The 21,208-nt window shown below is 37.7% G+C and overlaps 1 protein-coding gene across 1 annotated transcript in view; it reads right to left on the bottom strand.

Moving 5' to 3' along the window:
- Window positions 1–9,863: 9,863 nt before the first annotated feature.
- RSPO3 (R-spondin 3) overlaps window positions 9,864–21,208 on the bottom strand; it is a 92,003-nt gene continuing 80,658 nt past the window's right edge. The window contains exon 5 of the mRNA XM_081529796.1: window positions 9,864–11,099. Within this exon, the coding sequence (XP_081385922.1) occupies window positions 10,912–11,099 (188 nt within the window). The 3' untranslated portion in view covers window positions 9,864–10,911. The remainder of the gene's footprint in view (window positions 11,100–21,208) is intronic.

Below are 21,208 nucleotides of genomic sequence, written 5' to 3' on the forward strand. Positions count from 1 at the left end.
AAAATAGGCATGATGATTTTTTTGAGGTATAAAATTTTACTTACAAATTACATATTTCTAGTGCTTTTCTTTCTTTGGCATTGGATGTACCATGCTTACTATGTCACCTACAAAAATTTTATGAGAGCATTACACAAAATAAGCAAGGTGACTCTGGGGCAAGTGTGCACACAGCAATCCTTAAATTCACTAGGAGAGACTCAAGCATTCTTTGTAATGATTTTGCATAGGAAGAGTGTCTGACCAGTTGCTGTCTCTATAAATATTAACCGAATTGAATCACTACCCACCAGTTGGATGCAGATGAGAAGCAGATGGAACATGGTCTTTTTGCTTGTCATTGCAAGGAGAAATAATTTAATGTAATAACACTTTAGGATGAAAATGTTGCATTTTCCTAGTATAGTACGTTACAGATTTTAGTTTCTCAAGGCAAAAGGGGATAGTTTTCTTGTCTAACAGTACCAATAATAATTAGAGCTAAATACAAGCCATTTTCATATCTAAATGAAGTGGTTTAATAACTGAACACTGTTTCAAATAGTAGAAAACAAGAGAGTTAAAATGTCACTAAGATTAGCTCAAAGACACAATTACAGACAGTATTCTCTTATCTGAGATTTTAAAGTAAAATCAGTACATCTTTGGTTTGTGTTTGGTTAATAATGGAACGTGTCCTAGATTTTAAAAATGAAGTCCATACTTTAGTAATAGAACTAAGTAAAGATAGCACTCTCTCTCACCCCATTCCCTCCAAAGCTTTGCCTCCAGATGTTATTTGGTATTTATTTTGCAGTGTTTATTATGACAGTCCAAGCCGTTTATGTTTTAAAGATACATTGGTCAGTTTATTTATAGAGAGACAGCTTCTTGAAGTCAAGACAATCGACGTGGGTGTGGGCTAAAGCTACCCCGTGCTAGAAAGAATGGAGACGGCTGGTTTCCTCCAGTATGTTCTCTGTCATTTCTTTCATTATGGGAGTCCTGGAGTTTTCTTTTCTTTTTCTTATTTTTTTTTTTCAGTCCCGTAGGTTTTACGTGATTTACCTCGGGAGGAAAAGCTGAGTTCCTGGAGCTGTTATTCTGCACAGGAAATGAAAGAAACAGAAGGCAGAAGGGGTGACTGGGCCTTCACACATTTGCTTACAATCTGGCTCCAGTCCAGGGTGAAACTGGAAGAGCTGGAGATTTTCCCAAGGCATCCAAGCTGGAGGGCAGTTCATCGTGTTTGGATAGCATCACTGGTGCTTCTCAAACCAAACTTAGGACTGGAGGCTGGGCAGTAGGTGGTTATGAGTGTGCAGTAGGGCTGGATCAAGGTTGTGGAGGCTTCCTGTGCTGAACTACACTGTAATCCTTTCCCTTTATGTGTTGCAAAATAAAACAATATTAAATTGCAAAACTGGGGTGAGAAAGTGCAACAAAGTTCTCATTTTTCTCATTGTGATTACTTCACTGACGCTTTGACAATATTGAATGACATTAAAGAATTTTTTTTGTAATATAAAACAGCAATTTTTTTTCCCCAAAGATTGCTTTTCCTTACCTCTGCGTTCCTGAGTTCCTTAGACTTTCTATTGGGAAGTCTAGATAGGAAATACATCTACTGACTGAGTTTGTGGGAGTGCAAGATGGGGGCAATGCCAAGTGGAAGCTGGGAGCATGGTACCCAGTGAAGTCTGGGTAAGCGCTGAGCACAATTATGGATTAGGGCTGGTGTGGTGTCTTTAGAACCACAATGCAGCACTTTGTAGTAAGACTGAAGCTTTGTCTTGCAAATTAGAATGTATAGGGAATTTCACTTTAATCCTCTACTTTGGCAGTATGTTTCTTTACAAACTTTAAGAAGCAACTTAGCAATGAATTTGTTATCTCAATTCACTTTTAACTTAATATATGAGTGTTGTGCCGTGTTTCAAGTGACACAGGGAAAAGAAAGACAATATGCTACTTTTCTTTGAGGGTCTAAATCTTACACAGGGTTACCTCTCCATTTGAAATGCTACTCAAAGGTATATTTTATTTTTTTCAACCCTTTGAAGCACTGCTTAAATAGTACTTAGTTACGTTAGTTAGTTCAGTAGTTCAGTTGTGATTTTTATAGATAAAGAATTTTCCTTCAGAACTTAAATCCCTCTGATTCTTTGCAAAGTTAGACTTCTATATTTTCAAATTTTCTTGTTTTTGTGGTATCAAAACTTATAAAGTTATATAACTACAAAGGCAATAATGTTTTCTTATCATTTTTACAGGCTGGAAAACATTAATATTTACAACAGATGTCAGGGATGGTAGAGCAATTATCTATAAAGCTTTAACTTCTATCTAGAGATGATAAAAAATTTTAAGAGAATATGTAACTTATACACATGGAAATACTAAATCTAATTGGGTAGCCCTATTGGTCCCTCAAAGCACTGTTCCTATTAGCTCTATAATAAGGATGACAGAATCTATCTTTTGATTATTTATTCATTTAAATGATGACTCATAAGTGGATGGTGCTATGGTCTGAACATGTCCCCTTCCAAATTCATATCTTGAAATCCTAATGCCTGTGGTAATGGTATTAGGAGATAGGGTTATTACGTCATGTGGATGTAGCCCTCATGATTAGAATTAGTGCCCTTGTAAAAGAGGCTCCAGAGAGATCCTTAGCCTGTTCTACCACAAGAGGACCCAACAAGAAGGTGCCATCTATTAACCAGAAAGTGGGCCCTCAAAGGTGAGGTGAAAGTCACTCAGTCATGCCCAACTCTTTGCAACCCCATGGACTATACATACAGTCCCTGGAATTCTCCAGGCCAGAATACTGGAATGGGCAGCTGTTCCCTTCTTCAAGGAATCTTCCCAATCCAGGGATCGAACACAGGTCTTCCACATTGCAGCAGATTCTTTACTAGCTGAGCCACCAGGGAAGCCCAAGAATACTGGAGTGGGTAGCCTATCCCTTCTCCAGTGGATCTTTCTGACCCAGGAATTGAATTGGGGTTTCCTGCATTGCAGGCAGATTCTTTACCAGCTGAGTTACCAGCAAATCCCTAAGTCGGCCCTAACTAGATACCAAATCTTCTGGTGCCTTCTTCTTGAGTTTCTAAACTCCAGAACTGTTATTTATAAGCTACCAGACTTAGTTATTTTGTTATGGCAGTCCAAATGGACTAAGACAAATAGGAAATACATCTACTGACTAGTTTTATAGAACTATCCCACAGGTGATTATATCAAACCTGAAACAACTGATGCTTTTCTACAGTCATTTCTCTTTAAACTTACTAATTTTTAATTATTCTTTGTTAATTTAATTGCTTATAAATTTATCTAATTGGCTGGTTGTTTTGAGGGGTGGAAAGGGTGGGGGCAAGGAAATTGATATTGGCCCTGAATTTCATATTGTTTCAGCCTGGAGCAATGGCTATGACCAAACAATCTATTTTGATGATGTGGAAAGGATGATTTTCGTAATAAATTTGAAAAATCTGGAGACATGGAATAGCACATTCTAATGATCTCTTCCTTTCTATAAATAGTAGCACTTTGGATTTGATTGGATCATATGGATTCCAGTTAAGCTCTATTCTCTTGACACTTTCTTTCACATGTTGTATATTAAGCCATGCTTTAAATATTCCACAGTCAACAAGTGGAAATATTGGTTTACCACAATAATTCATTTCCCCCCTCCCACCCTAAAAACGTTAACATTTAAAGGAGACTAGGATGGCAATCAAGAAAGTTAGGATTCATTTACATGAAAATGATTCACTTTCCTAAACTGACTCTGCTTGTCTATGTCTTTTTGGAATCATAAATTATTCTCACTGGTGGTTTGGATAAAACTATAATCTATTTTCCTATAGTGTATGGTGTGTTCTTGTTATGAGTCATAACCATTTTTTTCTATGGGAAAAAGATGAGTAGGGGCAAACTTCGTGATAAATAGTTCTAAATAGTTATCACATGAAGACAATCCCTAGGATGTTAAATACCAAGTGTTTTTATTTTTGTTTTTTCTAGTTTTTATTTTTATTTTTTTTCTGTGTCTTTTTGACTCATGGCATGCAGGGTCTTCCCCAACCGAGGATTCAATCCAAGCCCCTTGGAGTGGAAGCACGAAGTCATAACCCCACTGGGCTGCCAGGGAAGTCCTAGTTTCCTTTTGTTTTGATTTTATTAAACTACTGCTTTAAGAAGTGTAAAATAATGTCTTTCCTTAGTTTTACATTGAGTAGAGGAACTTACTAAACTATTTCTTCTCCAACTTAATCCGAGGTTAATTTTTAAATCATTAGGTCATTTTTTTCCCTTCTCAAACTAGTCAACCAAAAAAAAAAAAAAAACAACCAAGCAAAGTATAGGACCAAACAAGGGGAGAGGCTGCAGTCCAGGATGACTGACATTGCCATCAGGAAGAGCCCAGTGCCCCATGCCCTAAGGCTAAGAATGTGGCTTTTTTTTTTTGGATAACATTCTTGGGGAGAAGCAGGGCTTCCCTGATAGCTCAGTTGGTAAAGATTCCACCTGCAATGCAAGAGACTCTGGTTTGATTCCTGGGTCTGGAAGATCCGCTGGGGAAGGGATAGGCTACCCACTTGAGTATTCTGGCCTGGAGAATTCCACGGACTGTATGGTCCATGGGGTCACAAAGAGTCAGACACGACTGAGCGACTTTCTCTTTCACTTGGGGAGAAGCAGAGAGGTAATACACGACTGCCACTGAGTAAAGCTAAGGCCCCCATTCTTTTGGAATCATAAGTTTTCTTCTATTTTCTTTTTTTCAGACCTTGAGACTGTCATGGCCAGATGGTCCACTGAGCTGTTAAAGAACTTTCTGCCTCTTGGAAGGTTGGAACTCGGCAAGAGTGTGCATGATCCAGGGACAGAGAGCACACATGGTAGCATCAGTGTACTCAAAAACATCTCCAGGATAAAATTCAGATTTAGTGGGAACTTACGTTACTGTGTTTAGGCACCACAGAATTTACCAAATGAAGTGGTGTCCCCTTCCCCATTTTTCATGTAGCTCCAATAACAGCAGCTATAGAAAAATAGAGCAAGTGAAAGTTGCTCAGTAGTGTCTGACTCTCTGTGACCCCATGGACTGCAGCCCACTAGGCTCCTCTTTCCATCAGATTTTTCTGGGCAAGGATACTGGAGTGGTTTGCCATTTCCTTCTTTAGGGGATCTTCCTGACCCAGGGATCCAACCGGCTTCTCCTCCATGGCATGCATTTTTTTACCGACTGAGCTACCAGGGAAGCCCCAACAGAAAAATAAGCCGGAAGAAAAGACTGCGTGCTGCATTCTCAAATATGGGGTCTGTCAACTCAGGAATGAGTGCTTTTATTAATCCCTTCTTGGAAGGGATATGGATAATTTTCTCTAAAAATAGTCTCCAGTGTCTCAACAGTGTGAGGAATGGAGAAAGGCAATCTGTTGCTTTAGCTAGTGACTGGCTAGCAATAATAGTAGCTTGTATATTTACTGTGCTTTGTAATTTCAAAGCACTTATTTTATTATAAAAGTAGGCGTCTCTGCAAAATTTTAATGGGTTGTTAAGTGGGTTGAAAAACTCTATCTCTTGCTTAAAATCTACTTGTGATATGGAAATTTGACAGGGATAACTAAAATAGTAACTGATGTTAATGGTACAAAAACTTTTCCAATAAGGATTTGCTAATTTTCTATTTTTAAAAGTAAAACTTAGTCTTTAGTAGATTATTCAATATTTTTTATTGTCTCAATATCATTTTGAACAATATTTTTCATTGCACAGGCTGTCGATAGAGAAGTGTAAGGTAGTTTTCAAACTATTTACGGTCATGAAATTCGGTCTTCTGAAATTATCATGCTGCCAGTTTTCCAGCTAATAAAATATTCTTACTGGTTGAGATTCTCCTACAAGTGTGTTTTCATGACTATGGGGATTTCCCTGGCGATCCAGTGTCTAAGACTCTGTGTTCTCAATGCAGGGGGCCTGGGTTTATCCTTGGTCAGGTGGCAAGATCCTACATGCAGCTGACCTGATGCAGCCAAATAAATAAATAATGACTATGAATAAAGCTATGGTTACTCTTTTTGCCTCCGTATTTACTTCCCTTCATTCATTTCTTCTTTCTTTTCTTCACTTCTTAAAACCTGCTTATATGATGGATATGCTGCTCTTTGAATTACTGGAGAGACAGGGTGGGCAAGAAAAGACGCGTGACAACTGAAACACTGATATTGAATGTCTGGAGTATCTGAAGAAAGTGAGGAATTATCTGAAGGACGTTGTTTTGGCAGTTCCAACAGTGAAAAAGATCTGCTGATGCTTCTTCCTGTGTCATTTTAACCTTCGACAAGGACTCAAGGAAAAGATAATAGAATTGGCCAATATCGTGCTTACACTGAAAGAGAACCGAATTGAGAGTCATTACACAGTAACAAAGAGTGGCTATAGCAATCTAGGACTTTCCCAAGGAGCCATACTTGCCATTCCTTTTGTATATGAATGCTGGTCTTTTACTGAGGGCACATAATTCTCATTTTTCCATTTCCCTCTGAGCACACTTGAGTCCTCCCATCAAACCTCCTACTAGCCAGCCCATAGACTCTTTGGAGCCCCTGTCCCACCCCCCTCAACACACACTCACACACATAGTCACATTTGAGTTCAGATTCAGAGTTGAGTCTTATCCTGGGCTAAGGCCTCTGTGATTTGACTTCTCTGCTGCTTCTTTATGAGCTACTAGTTCAGATCACAAGAAAATACTCCCATAATACGTTTACGGACTTCTTTGGAACTAAGAGTAAACATGATTTTTTTTTTTGGTCACACTGTACAGCATGTGAAACTTCCCTGCTTAGAGATCGAACATATGCCCTCAGCAGTGGAAGCATGGAGTCTTAACCACTGTATCACCAGGGAATTCCAAAGAGTTATGAGGTAAGGGGAATGAGCAAGGGCAGAGCTGAAGTGACTTCCAGGCTTATTGATTACTGGTTCTGTGACTTTGGGTGCTTCTCTGTGCTTCAGTTTCCTCATTTTAACAACAAATATATCAATAACCTGCTTACTGTGCTTTGGAGATAATAACATAATATAATTTAGTCAAAGGAAAACTGGTTAGCATGAAGGAGGTACAGACAATTTTGGGATTGTTTCTTTTTACTAATAAATCCAGAAGTAGGAATATAACAAAAATGATAACACATCTACTAAGTTAGTGGCTTGGGAACAACCTGGAGGGGTCGGTAACAAGGTTGGTAACAACCTAGTTGGGGAGGGAGGTGAGAGGGACGTCCAGGTGGGAGGCGACATGGGGAAACCTGTGGCTGATTCATGTTGATGTTTGGTAGAAACCAACACAGTACTGCAAAGCAATTATGCTTCAATTAAAAATAAATAGATTAAAAAAACCAGGTGAAATGTTATTGTTTGCAACAGAAAATGTCTCAGTTGATCCAACCACCATCTTTATGTAATCTTATTCTTTAGTGGAGGATGAATTTATAATGGCTTCCAGACTAACTCTGTGTTACAAGAAGTAACATATCAGCTTTAGAAAGAGGCCTTGTCTCCCACTAATTTGCCCAGAAATAGATGCAGTTGGACTGAGATAGAGTCTAGTCAGTTCCTCAGTGTCTTTATGCTCATTTATTTAAAAAAAAAAGCATACTTTTAAGTATATGTGATTTCTTAATTTTAACAAGATCCAAGACAAAACCTGTTTTTACATTTTGGTTACTAATATTCATTTCATTTCCACTGAATCTCACAGATACACTTATTCCTTGAAATTATTACATCAGGGAATTACTTATTCCTTGAAATTAATGTAATAATTTTAAGGAATTACTTATTCCTGGAAGTTAATGTAATGATTTCAAGGAATTACTTACTCCTTGAAATTAATGTAATAATTTCAAGGAATAAGAAGTTAATGTAATAATTTCAAGGACTAAGCCAACTTATATGGATAATATCACATATTAATGAAGATAAAATTGATTTATATGTGTGGCTTGTGGGATTAGTTATTTTTCTTGATATTTATTATGTACAGAATAATTATTATATTGGGTGACAAAACTTCTAATTCTCATCTAAGAGCCTATACATTTCCACTTTTCGGAAAAGCAAAGTGACAGAAAGACACTGTCACTAATGAGGAGTTATTAGGGACATCACCTTGAACTAACACAAGGACACAGGCTTCCCTGCCAATGGTCATCTCCAGACCACCGCTTTCGTGCTACACATAAGAAATGGGGACTCGGAGCAGTTAAGTAGTTTGCCAGTTGTTAAGTAGTGCCAGCTATCTACGACTGGACAGAAGAAAGACTTCCTTTCTCTTATAAAGTAGAATTTGGAGCCCAGAACAGGCATGTGGATCAAACATAGATTTACATTGCTGCACTCCCTTGATTTTCTTTGTATCTAGAGTTTACCAGCCATCTGCCACCATTAACAGTTTACCAGATCTTAAAGACAGAATCAGAGCAGAAAGTTAATGCCTTCAGTGACTAGTATACAGGAATTTTATCAGAAGTCAAACAGGAGATTTTCCCAAAGTTGAGTAGGCTGCTAGTTTGAAGATGATAATGATTTCACATGATTAAAGATCTAATTACATGTGGATTAAGAACTCCGGTTAAAATGGACGCGTTTTTTTTTTTTTTTGTCTTCACTTATATTTCACCCAATATGTGACTATTAATGCTGGTCTTCATTTCTTTTTCCTTTGTAATAATTCTACTTGTAATTATGTGCTGCATCAGGGATTTAGATTACCTGATATTGTCTGGGGGACCACAGAGTGAAAGTCTGGAGTCAAAACACCTGGGAAGACATGATAATCATTTGCCACAGTTGTTGTGTCCTGGTTTATTTAACCTTTTTTCAGCATTGCATATGCAGGTGTAGACCTTCTCAGTCATTGCTTGTTGAAAGGATGAAGACAATGATAAACATAGAAAATACACAAAAATTATTTGGCCACATAGGCTTGACTAGGTAAGATTGAGGACAAAGATGGTGATAGAAACCACCTCTAAGGTCTAGAAGATGGGACTATACTTCCACCTAACACAACTCTGTAAGGAAAATGTTTGTTTCTCCTTGGTGATATTAAACTGTAGTTGAAGATAGGATTATTTTTATACATAACACATCTCACGTGGACAAGAAAAGAAAATACAGAATAAGAAGCAGGAACACATCACTCAAAAATTTTATATCTTGGAAGAGGAAAAGAGAATTAAGGCAAACAGTCCTCAGAAGAGTACAGTTTGTGGGGAAAGAATGACCAGAAATTGGCAGCTAGAAACCAGACTCATTGCCAGCTCTTCAGAAAGCAGTGCTCTTTAGAGGGCTAGGAAGACTGGTGGACAGAGTAGCTGTACATCCTTCCATTACAACAGGAAGGTTATGGTGGGTCATGAGATTCTGTGACACCTGTCTCCTCTTGCCCCAGGCTGGCTGTGGCCTCTCTGAAATACTGGCGAAGCCTGCAGATAGGATGACTTCAGTTCCCCAAAGAGATCCAGAGACTGAAAAAACATGCAGAAGAAAAGGCCAAATGTTCAAGATGAACAGACGTACAAGAAAAGATACAAAGAAGCAAAGAAGGGGGAGTAATGAAATCATTTAGGGAGGCCCCTGCATCTATAACTAGAATTTTTTAACCACAATAAGAAAAATGGATAAGTATCTTCTAATTCTTTATAAGTAAATTTCCATCAGCTCAGATAAAGCTGGATTCCAAAAGCAAACACTGAGAAATGTTCTGAATTCCATAGGATACACAATCCTCTTTCCTAATTCAGGAGTTTCTAAGAGTAACAACTTTTTAATAAAACAAACAATAAAATGAACAAAACTTTAAAAACTATCAACAAATATATTTATTGTGGTGGCTTTCCCCCCTATTAGATACACTTTGTTAGAAAGTAGTATCCCTTTTAGTTCCGTGTGGACAATTAAGCAGGTAATAAGATTGTTTCTCCCTCTCCCAGTTGAGAGAGAAAGAAAACACACGACTTTGCAAACATGTTATATTTTCCTTGCTCTAGTTTTTGTTTTCTATGAAATCAGAATTTTCTTCTAATAAGTATGATTTTGTTTTTGGAAGTAAGTTACAGGTACATGTTTACAGACATATAACCCAAGGGGTAGCAGAGGCTGAACCACACAGTGCGGACATAGACTGGAGACCTGTTCCAGGTAATCACAACCCTTCACAGTTTTGTAAAGCACAAAAACCATCTCCAGCTCTATGGTTTCTTCCACATTTTGCCTTCCTCCAATCCCATACAGTATATTAATTCTGAAAATATGTGCACTCTCATGCTTCTTGCAGAAGAACAAATGAGGGCAAGAGAACCAAGCTTAAAACAGTTGTTTCCATGGTGATAATTCCTATGATTCCAAATGCCAGGCCCTAATATCTGAGCACTCCCTAGATTTCCTGCACAAAACAACACTGCCCTTTGAAAGGTGTTTCTCTCCTCTGATCTCTGGTTTCTTTTGAAGGGACACAGCATCTCTGAGTTTGCAGAACTATCATTTGCTTCTTTAAACAATAGCTTGAAAACATGTTTTTATAGGGAGAAGATGTTGCTTCTCCAGCTGTCATCATTAGGTTGTTACAGCTTCTAGCCTATTGATGATTATGTACAAAATTTCTTGTCTCTTAAAAATGCACAGAAGCACATAAGATAACCATTCAAAAGCATCCCTTCTTTGGACTTTTGGCTCTTTGTTGTTAACTATGCTTGTATGAAGAATATAGCAACTATCTGGAATGTTGTTTAGACTGAGCAGTAACTGACACGTTGTCCATTTGTGGTCCTAATGGCTAGAGCACCTGTCCTGGGCATCTGGTGGAGATAGCAGCATTACGAGTTTATGACAATCTCATGGGACCCTCTAGTGTACAGTGCTGACGGATACCGATTTCTGTTGTTTATCTTGGACCTTTCGTTTCTTCTGCTGCTGTTTGTTTTCTCGTTGCTCTGGAGTTTCCCTGCTGGGCTCCAGACCTTTGTTATCAGGTATTTCATCCGTACTTTCTTCTTTATTAGGTTTTTTTCTTTTTCTCTCCCTTCCTTTTCTTCCTGAAATGAAAGGAGACACCTTTTAAAAAGCATTCAGTAATGTTCAATTTCGTTTTCCAAAGTTTTTAAAGACAAGTTGAATTTCTCTTAGGTTGCATACCATGCCCATAGACACGAAATTATCTACTATTTAAATCGTTCATTCAATTAGTTTTATGAAGGCTGTTGTGCTATACTTTAAGCAATGCAAACATGAAACATATGCAACATATGATGAAGTAATTAATATTTGATAGTTCTGAATTCAAGAAGGTTCTATTGCTGTAAGTTTGGTATGAGTATAATTTTACATGATAGCTATTGATGGATAATTATATAAATTTTTGAATAGATTTCTGGTGGTTCAGATGGGAAAGAATCTGTCTGCAATACAGAAGACCCAGGTTCGATCCTTAGGTCAGGAAGATCCCCTGGAGAAGGGAATGGCAACCCACTCCAGTATTCTTGCCTGGAGAATCCCATGGATAGAAGAGCATGGCGGGCTACACCCTATGGGGTCGCAAAGAGTCAGACAAGACTGAGCAATTAATCCTTTCTTTCAAGAAACTTACTAATGTGTATATGTTATCTGACTCTTACAAAATGTTCTATTTTGTTTTCAAAATTTTCCAAGTAGCAGTTACCTATTTGCATTCTGTCTCAAAGAAAGGCGATGTCAAAGAAGGTCAAAACTACCCCACAATAGCACTCGTCTCACTCGCTAACAAAGCAATGCTCAAAATTCTCCAAGCCATGCTTCAACAGTACGTGAACCATGAACTTCCAGATGTTCAAGCTGGATTTAGAAAGGGCAGAGATCAAATTGCCAACATCCATTGGATCATTGAATAAGCAAGAAAGTTCCAGGAAAAACATCTACTTTTGCTTTATTGACTATGCCAAAGCCTTTGACTGTGTGGATCACAAAAAACCGTGGAAAATTCTTGAAGAGGTGGGAATACCAGACCACCTGACGTGCCTCCTGAGAAATCTGTATGCAGGTCAAGAAGCATCAGTTAAAACCAGACATGGAACAACAGACTGGTTCCAAATCGAGAAAGGAGTATGTCAAGGCTGCATATTGTCACCCTGTTATTTTAACTTATATGCAGAGTACATCATGAGAAATGCTAGGCTGGGTGAAGCACAAGCTGGAGTCAAGATTGCTGGGAGCAATATCAATAACCTTATATATGCAGATGACACCACCCTTATGGCAGAAAGCAAAGAAGAACTAAAGAGCCTCTTGATAAAAGTGAAAGAGGAGAGGAAAAAGATGGCTTAAAACTCAACATTCAAAAACTAAGATGATGGCATCTAGTCCCATCACTTCATGGCAAATAGATTGGGAAACAATGGAAATAGTGACGGACTTTATTTTCTTGGGCTCCAAAATCACTGCAGATGATGAGTGCAGCCACGAAATTAAAAGACACTTGCTCCTTGGAAGAAAAGCTATGACAGCCTATTAAAAAGGCAGAGACGTTACTTTGCCGACAAAGGTCCATCTAGTGAAAGCTATGGTTTTCCAGTAATCATGAGATGAAAGAGTTGGACTGTAAAGAAAGCTGAGAGCCAAAGAATTGATGCTTTTGAACTGTGGTGTTGGAGAAGACTCTTGAGAGTCCCTTGGACTGCAAGGAGATCCAACCAGGCCATCCTAAAGGAAATCAGTCCTGAATATTCATTGGAAGGACTGATGCTGAAGCTGAAACTCCAATACTTTGGCCACCTGTGTGAAGAACTGATTCATTGGAAAAGACCCTGATGTGGGAAAGATTGAAGGCAGGAGGAGAAGGGGACGACAGAGGATGAGATGGTTGGATGGCCTCACCGACTCGATGGACATGAGTTTGAACAAGCTCTGGGAGTTGCTGAAGGACAGGGAAGTCTGGCGTGCTGTAGACCATGGGGCCGCAAAGAGTAAGACACAACTGAGTGACTGAAATGAACTGAACTGAACTGATACATCTGAATGTCATCTACTAGAAGAGAATTAATTTTCATAACAAATATGCAAATAAGGTTGAGGATAATTGTATTTTAATACAAATATTTATATGTTGAAAGTACTTTTTATTGAAAATTCTCTACATGCAGGGGTACCTGTGACTATGACTTATCAATAAATCTATGGTATTAGCCATGAGGGCAGGAACTTTATCTCAACCAAATGAGTAGATATTTATTGAAATATACTGGATTCCATGAGAATCTTGACCTTGAACAGGGTTTGAAGCACAGATTTATTCAGATACACAGTGTGAAACATTTTAAAAAGTGGAATCAACACAACTTTAAAGGTTTTGATGCAGGAAGCATAGCGAAAGAAAGACTGGGGCCAGGGTGAAGAAATGAATTTCATTCTATTGGCGTTGGGTAACCGTTAGCAGTTTTAGGAGAGAGTAATTTGATCAATGGGCTTCCCAGGTTGTGCTAGTGGTAAAGAACCCACCTGCCAATGCAGGAGACATAAGATATGCAGGTTTGATCCCCTGAGGGGGGCCTGGCAACCCACTCCAGTATTCTTGCCTGGAGAATCCCATGGACAGAGAAGCCTGGCAGGCTACGGTCAACATGATCACAAAGAGTCAGACACGACTGAAGTGACTTAGCACGCAATTTGATCGAAGTGCATGAGACTGCACCAAATTAGATGAATTGTTTTTAAATTCAAATTAGTATATTAGCTATATTTTATTATTATGTTAAAATTTTACACATACAACCTACATTGTAAAGTAATTTTGAAGGCATGGTTTAGCAATCTCCATCAACACACATATCCCAGTGAGAAATTACTGATTCAAATCAATACAGTAAGTGAAAACTAAGAACCAAGTATACCTGGGTGTGGAAGAAATTCTGATTGGGCGTATCCCTACATACTGAGTCATGTAGAATCTGAAATTAGTTTCAGTCTACAAAAAGTCATTTTGAACAAAAGTATTTTCGAGAAATTATTTGCATGGGAGAACCAAAATATTTTCATGTCCTGAAATAGGCTGCAAATATTGAATTCAGTGGTTTGGCTTTCCTTTTCTAAAGCTCTGGTTATGGGATTCTAGGAACCAACATTATTAATACTGTATATGTGTGCTTAGCCAACACAGTCTCCTTCGATTTTATGCCACAACTAGCTTTGTCTGAGACTATATTTATAAAGTCTTCCAGTTATTTTGTGAAAACTTGCCTTGTTGAGCTCAACATAAAAATCTCCAAATTTTGGACTTTAAAAGGAGAGTAAACAAAAATAAGAATTCAGACCACGTAAATCAAATATCAGGCAAATTATTTGGGATATGTAGAGAACAAAAAATATTAGAGTTGACTATTATGTCTCGGCCTGACTAGTCACATACGGATTCATGAATTCCACTGTTCTTTTCATTTAAAAGACTATTGCTGGATTAATAAGATTTCTATAGAAGAAATTCAGGGTGTTTTCTGTTTTTTCATGCTGGCTTTACACATTTTCAGTGCTGATATGAACTTAGTAACTAAGAGAAAACTGAAAAGTTAATTTATTGTCTTGCATGTGTACTATAATTTAATTTTCATAAATCTGTACAAACTGAAAGAGAGAGATGCTGGTTTTTGTGGTATGTGCTTGATTTTCCAAAGAACATGGCTGAAAAGGTTAGATTACATAATATTTCCATTTGAAGAGCATTTTGGAGGTGTTCAAGTTCAACTCTAAAAATATTGTCAGTGAAAATCATTCCAAAGTTCCATAAAAACTACTGACCCTAAACAAAATGTTATTTTTATGGAAATCATCCAAAAGTTCAGTGTTTGACTTTGTTCTCTTGATGATGGTCCAACATTTTACAGCTGTGATTCCAACCATAAAAAATATATTGTTTCTTTCTTGGTCATGGATTGATTTATACCTTTGCTAGCTACATGTGACAACATACTCAACTTACAGTGCATTTCTGCATATTAGCAAACTGATATGATTAGTGCTTAATACAGGCAGAAACATTCTTGGAAGTAGCTTGAAACTCAGTATTAGAGTTTTGTTATCCAAGGAATAACTATTTAGTCTGGGCAGTGAGTGAAAAGGGGAGGCTCTACTAAAGTAACAGGAAACTATCACATTGTACATTGTTGTTGCCTAACAGAGGGCTATTGCACAACAGAAAAATGAGATTATTATTTTTTACAGACCATGTGTTAGTGGTTGGAAATGCTAACTATCCTTTTGCATAAGTAATATATTTTCCTCTTGTCCAAGAAATAAAAATGCAGAAGAGTGTCTCTAGTCCATTAAAAATCACATGCAATTTGGGTAACTCTGTCAGGTTTTCATTAAAGAGGATTTCTTTTTCTATTCTGCTGACTTTTCATTGATGTGGGCAGGAGTTATTTTTATACATTTTTTGGTAATTTTGCAAACTATACATTCCAGTTATCATAGTCTTATATATACATAAGTCTTATATCATAGTCTTATATATACATAAGTCTTGTATATACATTTGTGCTTTGTCATTCACTGATTATACGTGTGCATGCACACACATGCACCAGAATTGGGTTGTAGAGTGCTCCAGTGATTAAAAGAATGTTCATCATGCTTCCATGTCCCAGCTATGAGGGTGGTGTTTGGATAGAAACCATCAAAAAGAAATTAGTCCTTGCATAGAAGTGTAACATTTAAGAACATTAAACATTACATTAGTCAGAAAAACATGGTGTTCAAATTCTAGATCTGCTACCAGCTAATCATGTGACTTTTGACAAGTTGATATCTCTTGGGATTAATTGTCTGATATTTAAAATGGGGATAATCATTACCACTTGCTGAACTTTTTAAGGATGCTTGTAAAGCACTTAGCATAGTACATGGCACACATTAATCATGGGAGAAATGAAGGCTAATGTTATTAACTCATTACACAAACAGGAATTAAGCCTCTATCCCTGCCAAGGAGTGTGTTAAAACCTGGAGATACAAGTGAGATATGGAGACAGATACAATAAATAAAGCCACACACTAATGCAAAAATAGTAGCATGCACAAGATCTATTGGTTGCAGAGCAAGGAAAGCATTGAACTCTGCCAATGGAGATCGAAAAAGACTCGCCAGATGGGGTGATGTTTAAGCTGAGCTTTAAAGAATTGATGAGTCTGCCAGGCTGATGAGGGAAAAAGGGCACAGCAGGCAGTGAACAATATGTCAATGGCATGAAGGCATGCAAGGACATGGTGAATCTGGGGAACTGAAGTAAACTTCCTTGGTTTGATCAGAGTCTATATATAGTATATTACCCAGAGAAGCTGGAATGACAGACAGGACTTGATTGCCATTTTGGGAGTTTGTTCTGAGGACCAGTGGTACTGAAAACTGGAGAAGGGCAAGTGTCAGAATCTGAGAGCAAAGCAGAATTTGGTTGTTTCTGTGACTAGTTTACAAAAGGCCATTTTCTATTTCAGAAACACTTCTAAAAGTAATAAGAACCCATAAAGTGAGTATGGTGATGACTGGCATTTATTTTTGAGCCTTGACTTTTAAAGGAGTAGCTAAAATTTAGCTAAAATCTCTGTGAAGACCATATAGCCACATATTATTCACTATTTTTTGCAAATCATAATTGAGTAGGCAGTTGACATTTTTGAGATCTGAAGTTATTTTCTATGAATACAATACTGGAGTGGGTTTCTGTGCCCTCCTCCAGGAGATCTACCCAACCCAGGGATCGAACCCCAGGTCTCCCTCATTGCAGGCGGATTCCTTATCGTCTGAGACACCAGGGAAGCCCATGAATACAATAGCGTATTGTCACTTATGTAAACATCTCCTAGGGCCTTCTGCAAACCGGGTTCCCAAGCACAGAAGACTTTGAAAAATAGATTCCTAGTGCCACTCCTGGAGATTATGAGTCAGTAGTTTTATGATGGGCCCAGAAGTTAATAACATGTTCACTCCCAGTTTATTCTGTGCAGCTACATTTAAGAACCATAACTAGAGATTACTAGAAGTCCAATATTCTTAAACATGTGCTTCCAAAAAGTTTATTTCATATCACAGCATTGATCATTTAATTTCTTATACTTTTCCCATGGATATCTAGTATGTTTTTTTGACTTACTGTAGCTATAAATTTTTAAGTCAAGTTTTCTAATTAGGTACATTTGGAACAGGCACCTATATACAAAATAAAAGTTAGTTGCAGATTGTCTTTTTAAAATATGTTCAAACAGAAGTATGAACTGAAAATAATAAATATATTAAAAAAGAACAAAATAAGTGATCTTGAATAATATTTCCTAAACTATGTATTATATATTTTAAGGTCCAAGTAAAAATAAAAACCACAGAAAATGCTCAGTTATCTTTTTAAATGTAATAGGGTTATGAATAAAAGAATTGTTCTCCTTAGAATCACAAATAGAATTTGTTTATTGAGAATTACTCAAATTAGGAATATCAGTTCACAATTTTCTGGATGTTTAGAAGTATCTGTGTGTAGATCTTTATAAAAGCTGCTTCTTGGTGAATTTCTTACAAGGTACCACTAAGGGGAGCTATTGAGCTTTAAGTAGCTCAACTTCCAAGACTAAGTTTTCTCAGAAAGCTAAAAATGTATCCCACACCCTATGAACTGAGGACTAAATATCACAGAATCTATGACCAAGCCAGTTAAATGAGTATCTCATCAAAAGTACGAAATTCATTGTTAGGTATTTTCTCTTTATTGGGTATGGCAGGAATTTCATTTGAGAAGCCAAGACTTCATACTTTCAAAAGAGCACAAATGATGTGAAAAAAGAGTTAATCTGATGATTTTTGGATCTAGAGTTGGACCTGAATTTTATGTTTAGAGGATGAAAATTCCAAATTGTTTCCTTTTTGTGAAGACATCACTGAAGAAATTTCGCAAAGGAGGGGAAATTGCTACAGTATGACTTCTTCAACAAATATGATCTATTGTGTAAATACATATTTAAAGGTCTTTGAATTGTGGGCTATATAAACACAGGACAGCTTGACCTAGTGGTGCAGAACAGAGCTGAAAGTCAGCAAGGCTAAATTCCTTCTCAGCTATATTTTTACCAAGTAGAATTGACTTGAGAAATGCATTAAAACCTTTTGGGTTTTTGTTGTTGTTTAACAGAACAGAAATACTGATTTCCTTTCTATTCTTTTACCCTAGGAATTTATTTCAAATAATGGATACTTAAAACAAAATAGGCAGACAATGTTTCCAAATGGAAATTTAAGCTACCTGTTTTATCTACTCTGGATAGTTGATCCTTGAACAACACAGGTTTGAACTGCACAGATCCACTTATACATGGATATTTTTCAACAATAATACTACAGTTCTATAGCTTCTGGTTGGTTAAATCCCCAGATGCAGAGAAACCACCAACATGGAGGGTGACTATAAATTGTACTTGGATTAACCCTCTGAAGTTGTGTAAGGGTCAACCATTGTTTAATACATGAATTAGTTCAACTGTATTTCCATTTAACTTCCAAGATGCTTCTGAGTAATTATTTGCAGAAAAATAATTTGATGTATCATTACATGCTCTGCTAAATGCTGTAATTTGGGAAATTATCTTGAGGCCATTTTTGCAAAGACAGTAAGACTGAAACAGTATTTTGGCTACCAATTGAAAAGGGTTAATATAAGAGGTGTTCATCTATTGCTAATGGCAGAAAGTGAAGAGAAACTAAAGAGCTTCTTGATGAGAGTGAAAGAGGAGAGTGAAAAAAATGGCTTGGAACTCAACATTCAAAAAACTAAGATGATGGCATCCATCATTTTGTGGCAAATAGAAGGGGAAAAAGTGGAAGCAGTGACATATTTTTTTCTTGGGCTCCAAAATCACTGCAGACAGTGCCTGCAGTCATGAAATTGAAAGACACTTGCTCCTCGGAAAGGAATCTAAGACAAACCTAGATAGCATCTTAAAAAGCAGAGACATCACTTTGCCAACAAAGTTCTGTCTGTCAAAGCTATGGTTTTTGCAGTAGTCATGTACAGATGTGAGAGTTGGCCATAAAGCTGAATGCCAAAGAATTGATGCTTTTGAACTGTGGTGCTGAAGAAGATTTGAGAGTCCCTTGGACTGCAAGAAGATCAAACCAGTCAATCCTAAAGGAAATCAGTCCTGAATATTCATTGGAAGGACTGATGATGAAGCTGAAGTTCCAATCCTTTGGCCACCTGATGTGAAGAGCTGACTCGCTGGAAAAGACCCTGATGCTGGGAAAGATTGAAGGCAAAAGGAGAAGGGGGTGGCAGAGGATGAGATAAATAGCATCAATAACTCAATGGACATGAATTTGTGCTAACTCCGGGAGATAGAGGAGGGCAGAAGAGCCTGGCGTGCTGCAGTCCATGGGTTCACACGGAGTCGGACATGACTTAGTGATTAAACAACAACAACAAATCCATTTATGTCCCATTCTTTTGGGGATTCTGAAACAAGATTGTCCTGACTATAAGGTACTGAGCGTAAATTTTCAGAGGTTAAAGAAGATAAACACAAGCTTCCTACCATGGCCCCCAGGGTGCTTATCCTCTGTGACCTGGCCCCTGCTTATGTAGTCATCAGCTTTGAAGTCCTCTTCCTGCTCTTCCTAGTCACCCCTGCATGTCACTCACCATAACCCACAATGCTTACAAATCCCACTGATGCTTTTCCCTAGAACGCATTCTCTAGTATCCCTGGATCTAACTCAGACTTAAGTGCTTGCATGTCACACCTTCAGAAAAATCTTCCCCATTCTTGTAACCTTTTCCTCAGCTGGATTAGTTATGTCTCTCCTCTCTTTGCTCTTTAAACTCCCAATTAGTAATCCTGTTGTAATAAGATGAAGATGACTTGGACTGTCTATTTTTAGAAATACAATCTGCCATTGTTTCTACTTTTTGCCTATCTATTTGCTATGAAGTGATGGGACTGGATGCCATGATCTTAGTTTTTTGAATGTTGAGTTTTAAGCCACCTTATTCACTCTCCTTTTTCACCTTCATTGAGAGGCTCCTTAGTTCCTCTTCACTTTCTGCTGTTAAAGTGGTATCATCTACATGTCTGAGGTTGTTGATATTTCTCCTGGCAATCTTGGTTCCAGCTTGTGATTCATCCAGTCACTTTTCACATGATACACTCTGCATATAGGTTAAATAAGCAGAGTGACAACATACAGCCTTGATGTACTCCCTGCTCAATTTTGAACCAGTCTGTTGTTCTATGTCTGGTTTTAACTATTACTTCTTGACCTGCATATAGGTTTCACAAGAGGCAGGTATGGTGGTTTGGTATTCCCATCTCTTGAAGAATTTTCCACTGTTTGTCATGATCCACACAGTCAAAGACTTGAGCGTAGTCAATGAAAGAGATATTTTTCTGGAAGTCTCTTGCTTTCCTAAAAGACCCTGATCCTGGGAAAGACTGAGGGCAGGAGGAGAAGGGGGCAACAGAGGATGAGACGGTTGGATGGCATCAGTGACTCAACGGACATGAAAACTGCAAACCCTGGGAGATAGTGAAGGACAGGGAAGCTTGGCATGCTGCAGTCCATGGTGTCTCAGAGTTGAACACCACTTAACGACTGAACAAAAACAATAACAATTTTTAGAAATGGTAAGAGTAATGATAGATGACTAAAATTTAATGAACACTTCCAAGTGCCAGCCATACTTCTAACAGTAAGTACTGTGTCTATAAGTTCTGTTATTACCTCCATGGAGAGATGAGGAAAACATCTTTCCAGATGAGGAAAAAGATGAGAAAAACCACTGCATTTCTCTGCCTTCACATTCTATTTTGACAGAGCACAATGTGACATGACATCCTTGTATTCTTGTTTTATTTACACTGAAAGTGATGAGGACAAAAAACCAAAACAGAAAAGAGTGTCCAGGTGTGAACTAACACAAGAAAACATAGAGGTTTTGTAAAGATGAGAACATACTTCCTTGACCTCTTGAAATTCCAGTTTCCTGAGCAGCCAGTTGCTCTTTAGAACCTAAGAGTACTTTGCAGTAGATGTTTTATGTCAGCACCGTCCATTTACATCATGCTTTACAGGCTTCTGTTTTATTGCTACAAGTCAATTTTCATTATTTCCACCCCTCTCACAATCATATAGAGGTGACATATT

The sequence above is a fragment of the Giraffa tippelskirchi genome, chromosome 9 (genome assembly GCF_054371585.1).
Source record: "Giraffa tippelskirchi isolate mGirTip1 chromosome 9, T2T-mGirTip1v1.2.pri, whole genome shotgun sequence".
Classification (NCBI taxonomy): Eukaryota; Metazoa; Chordata; class Mammalia; order Artiodactyla; family Giraffidae; genus Giraffa; species Giraffa tippelskirchi.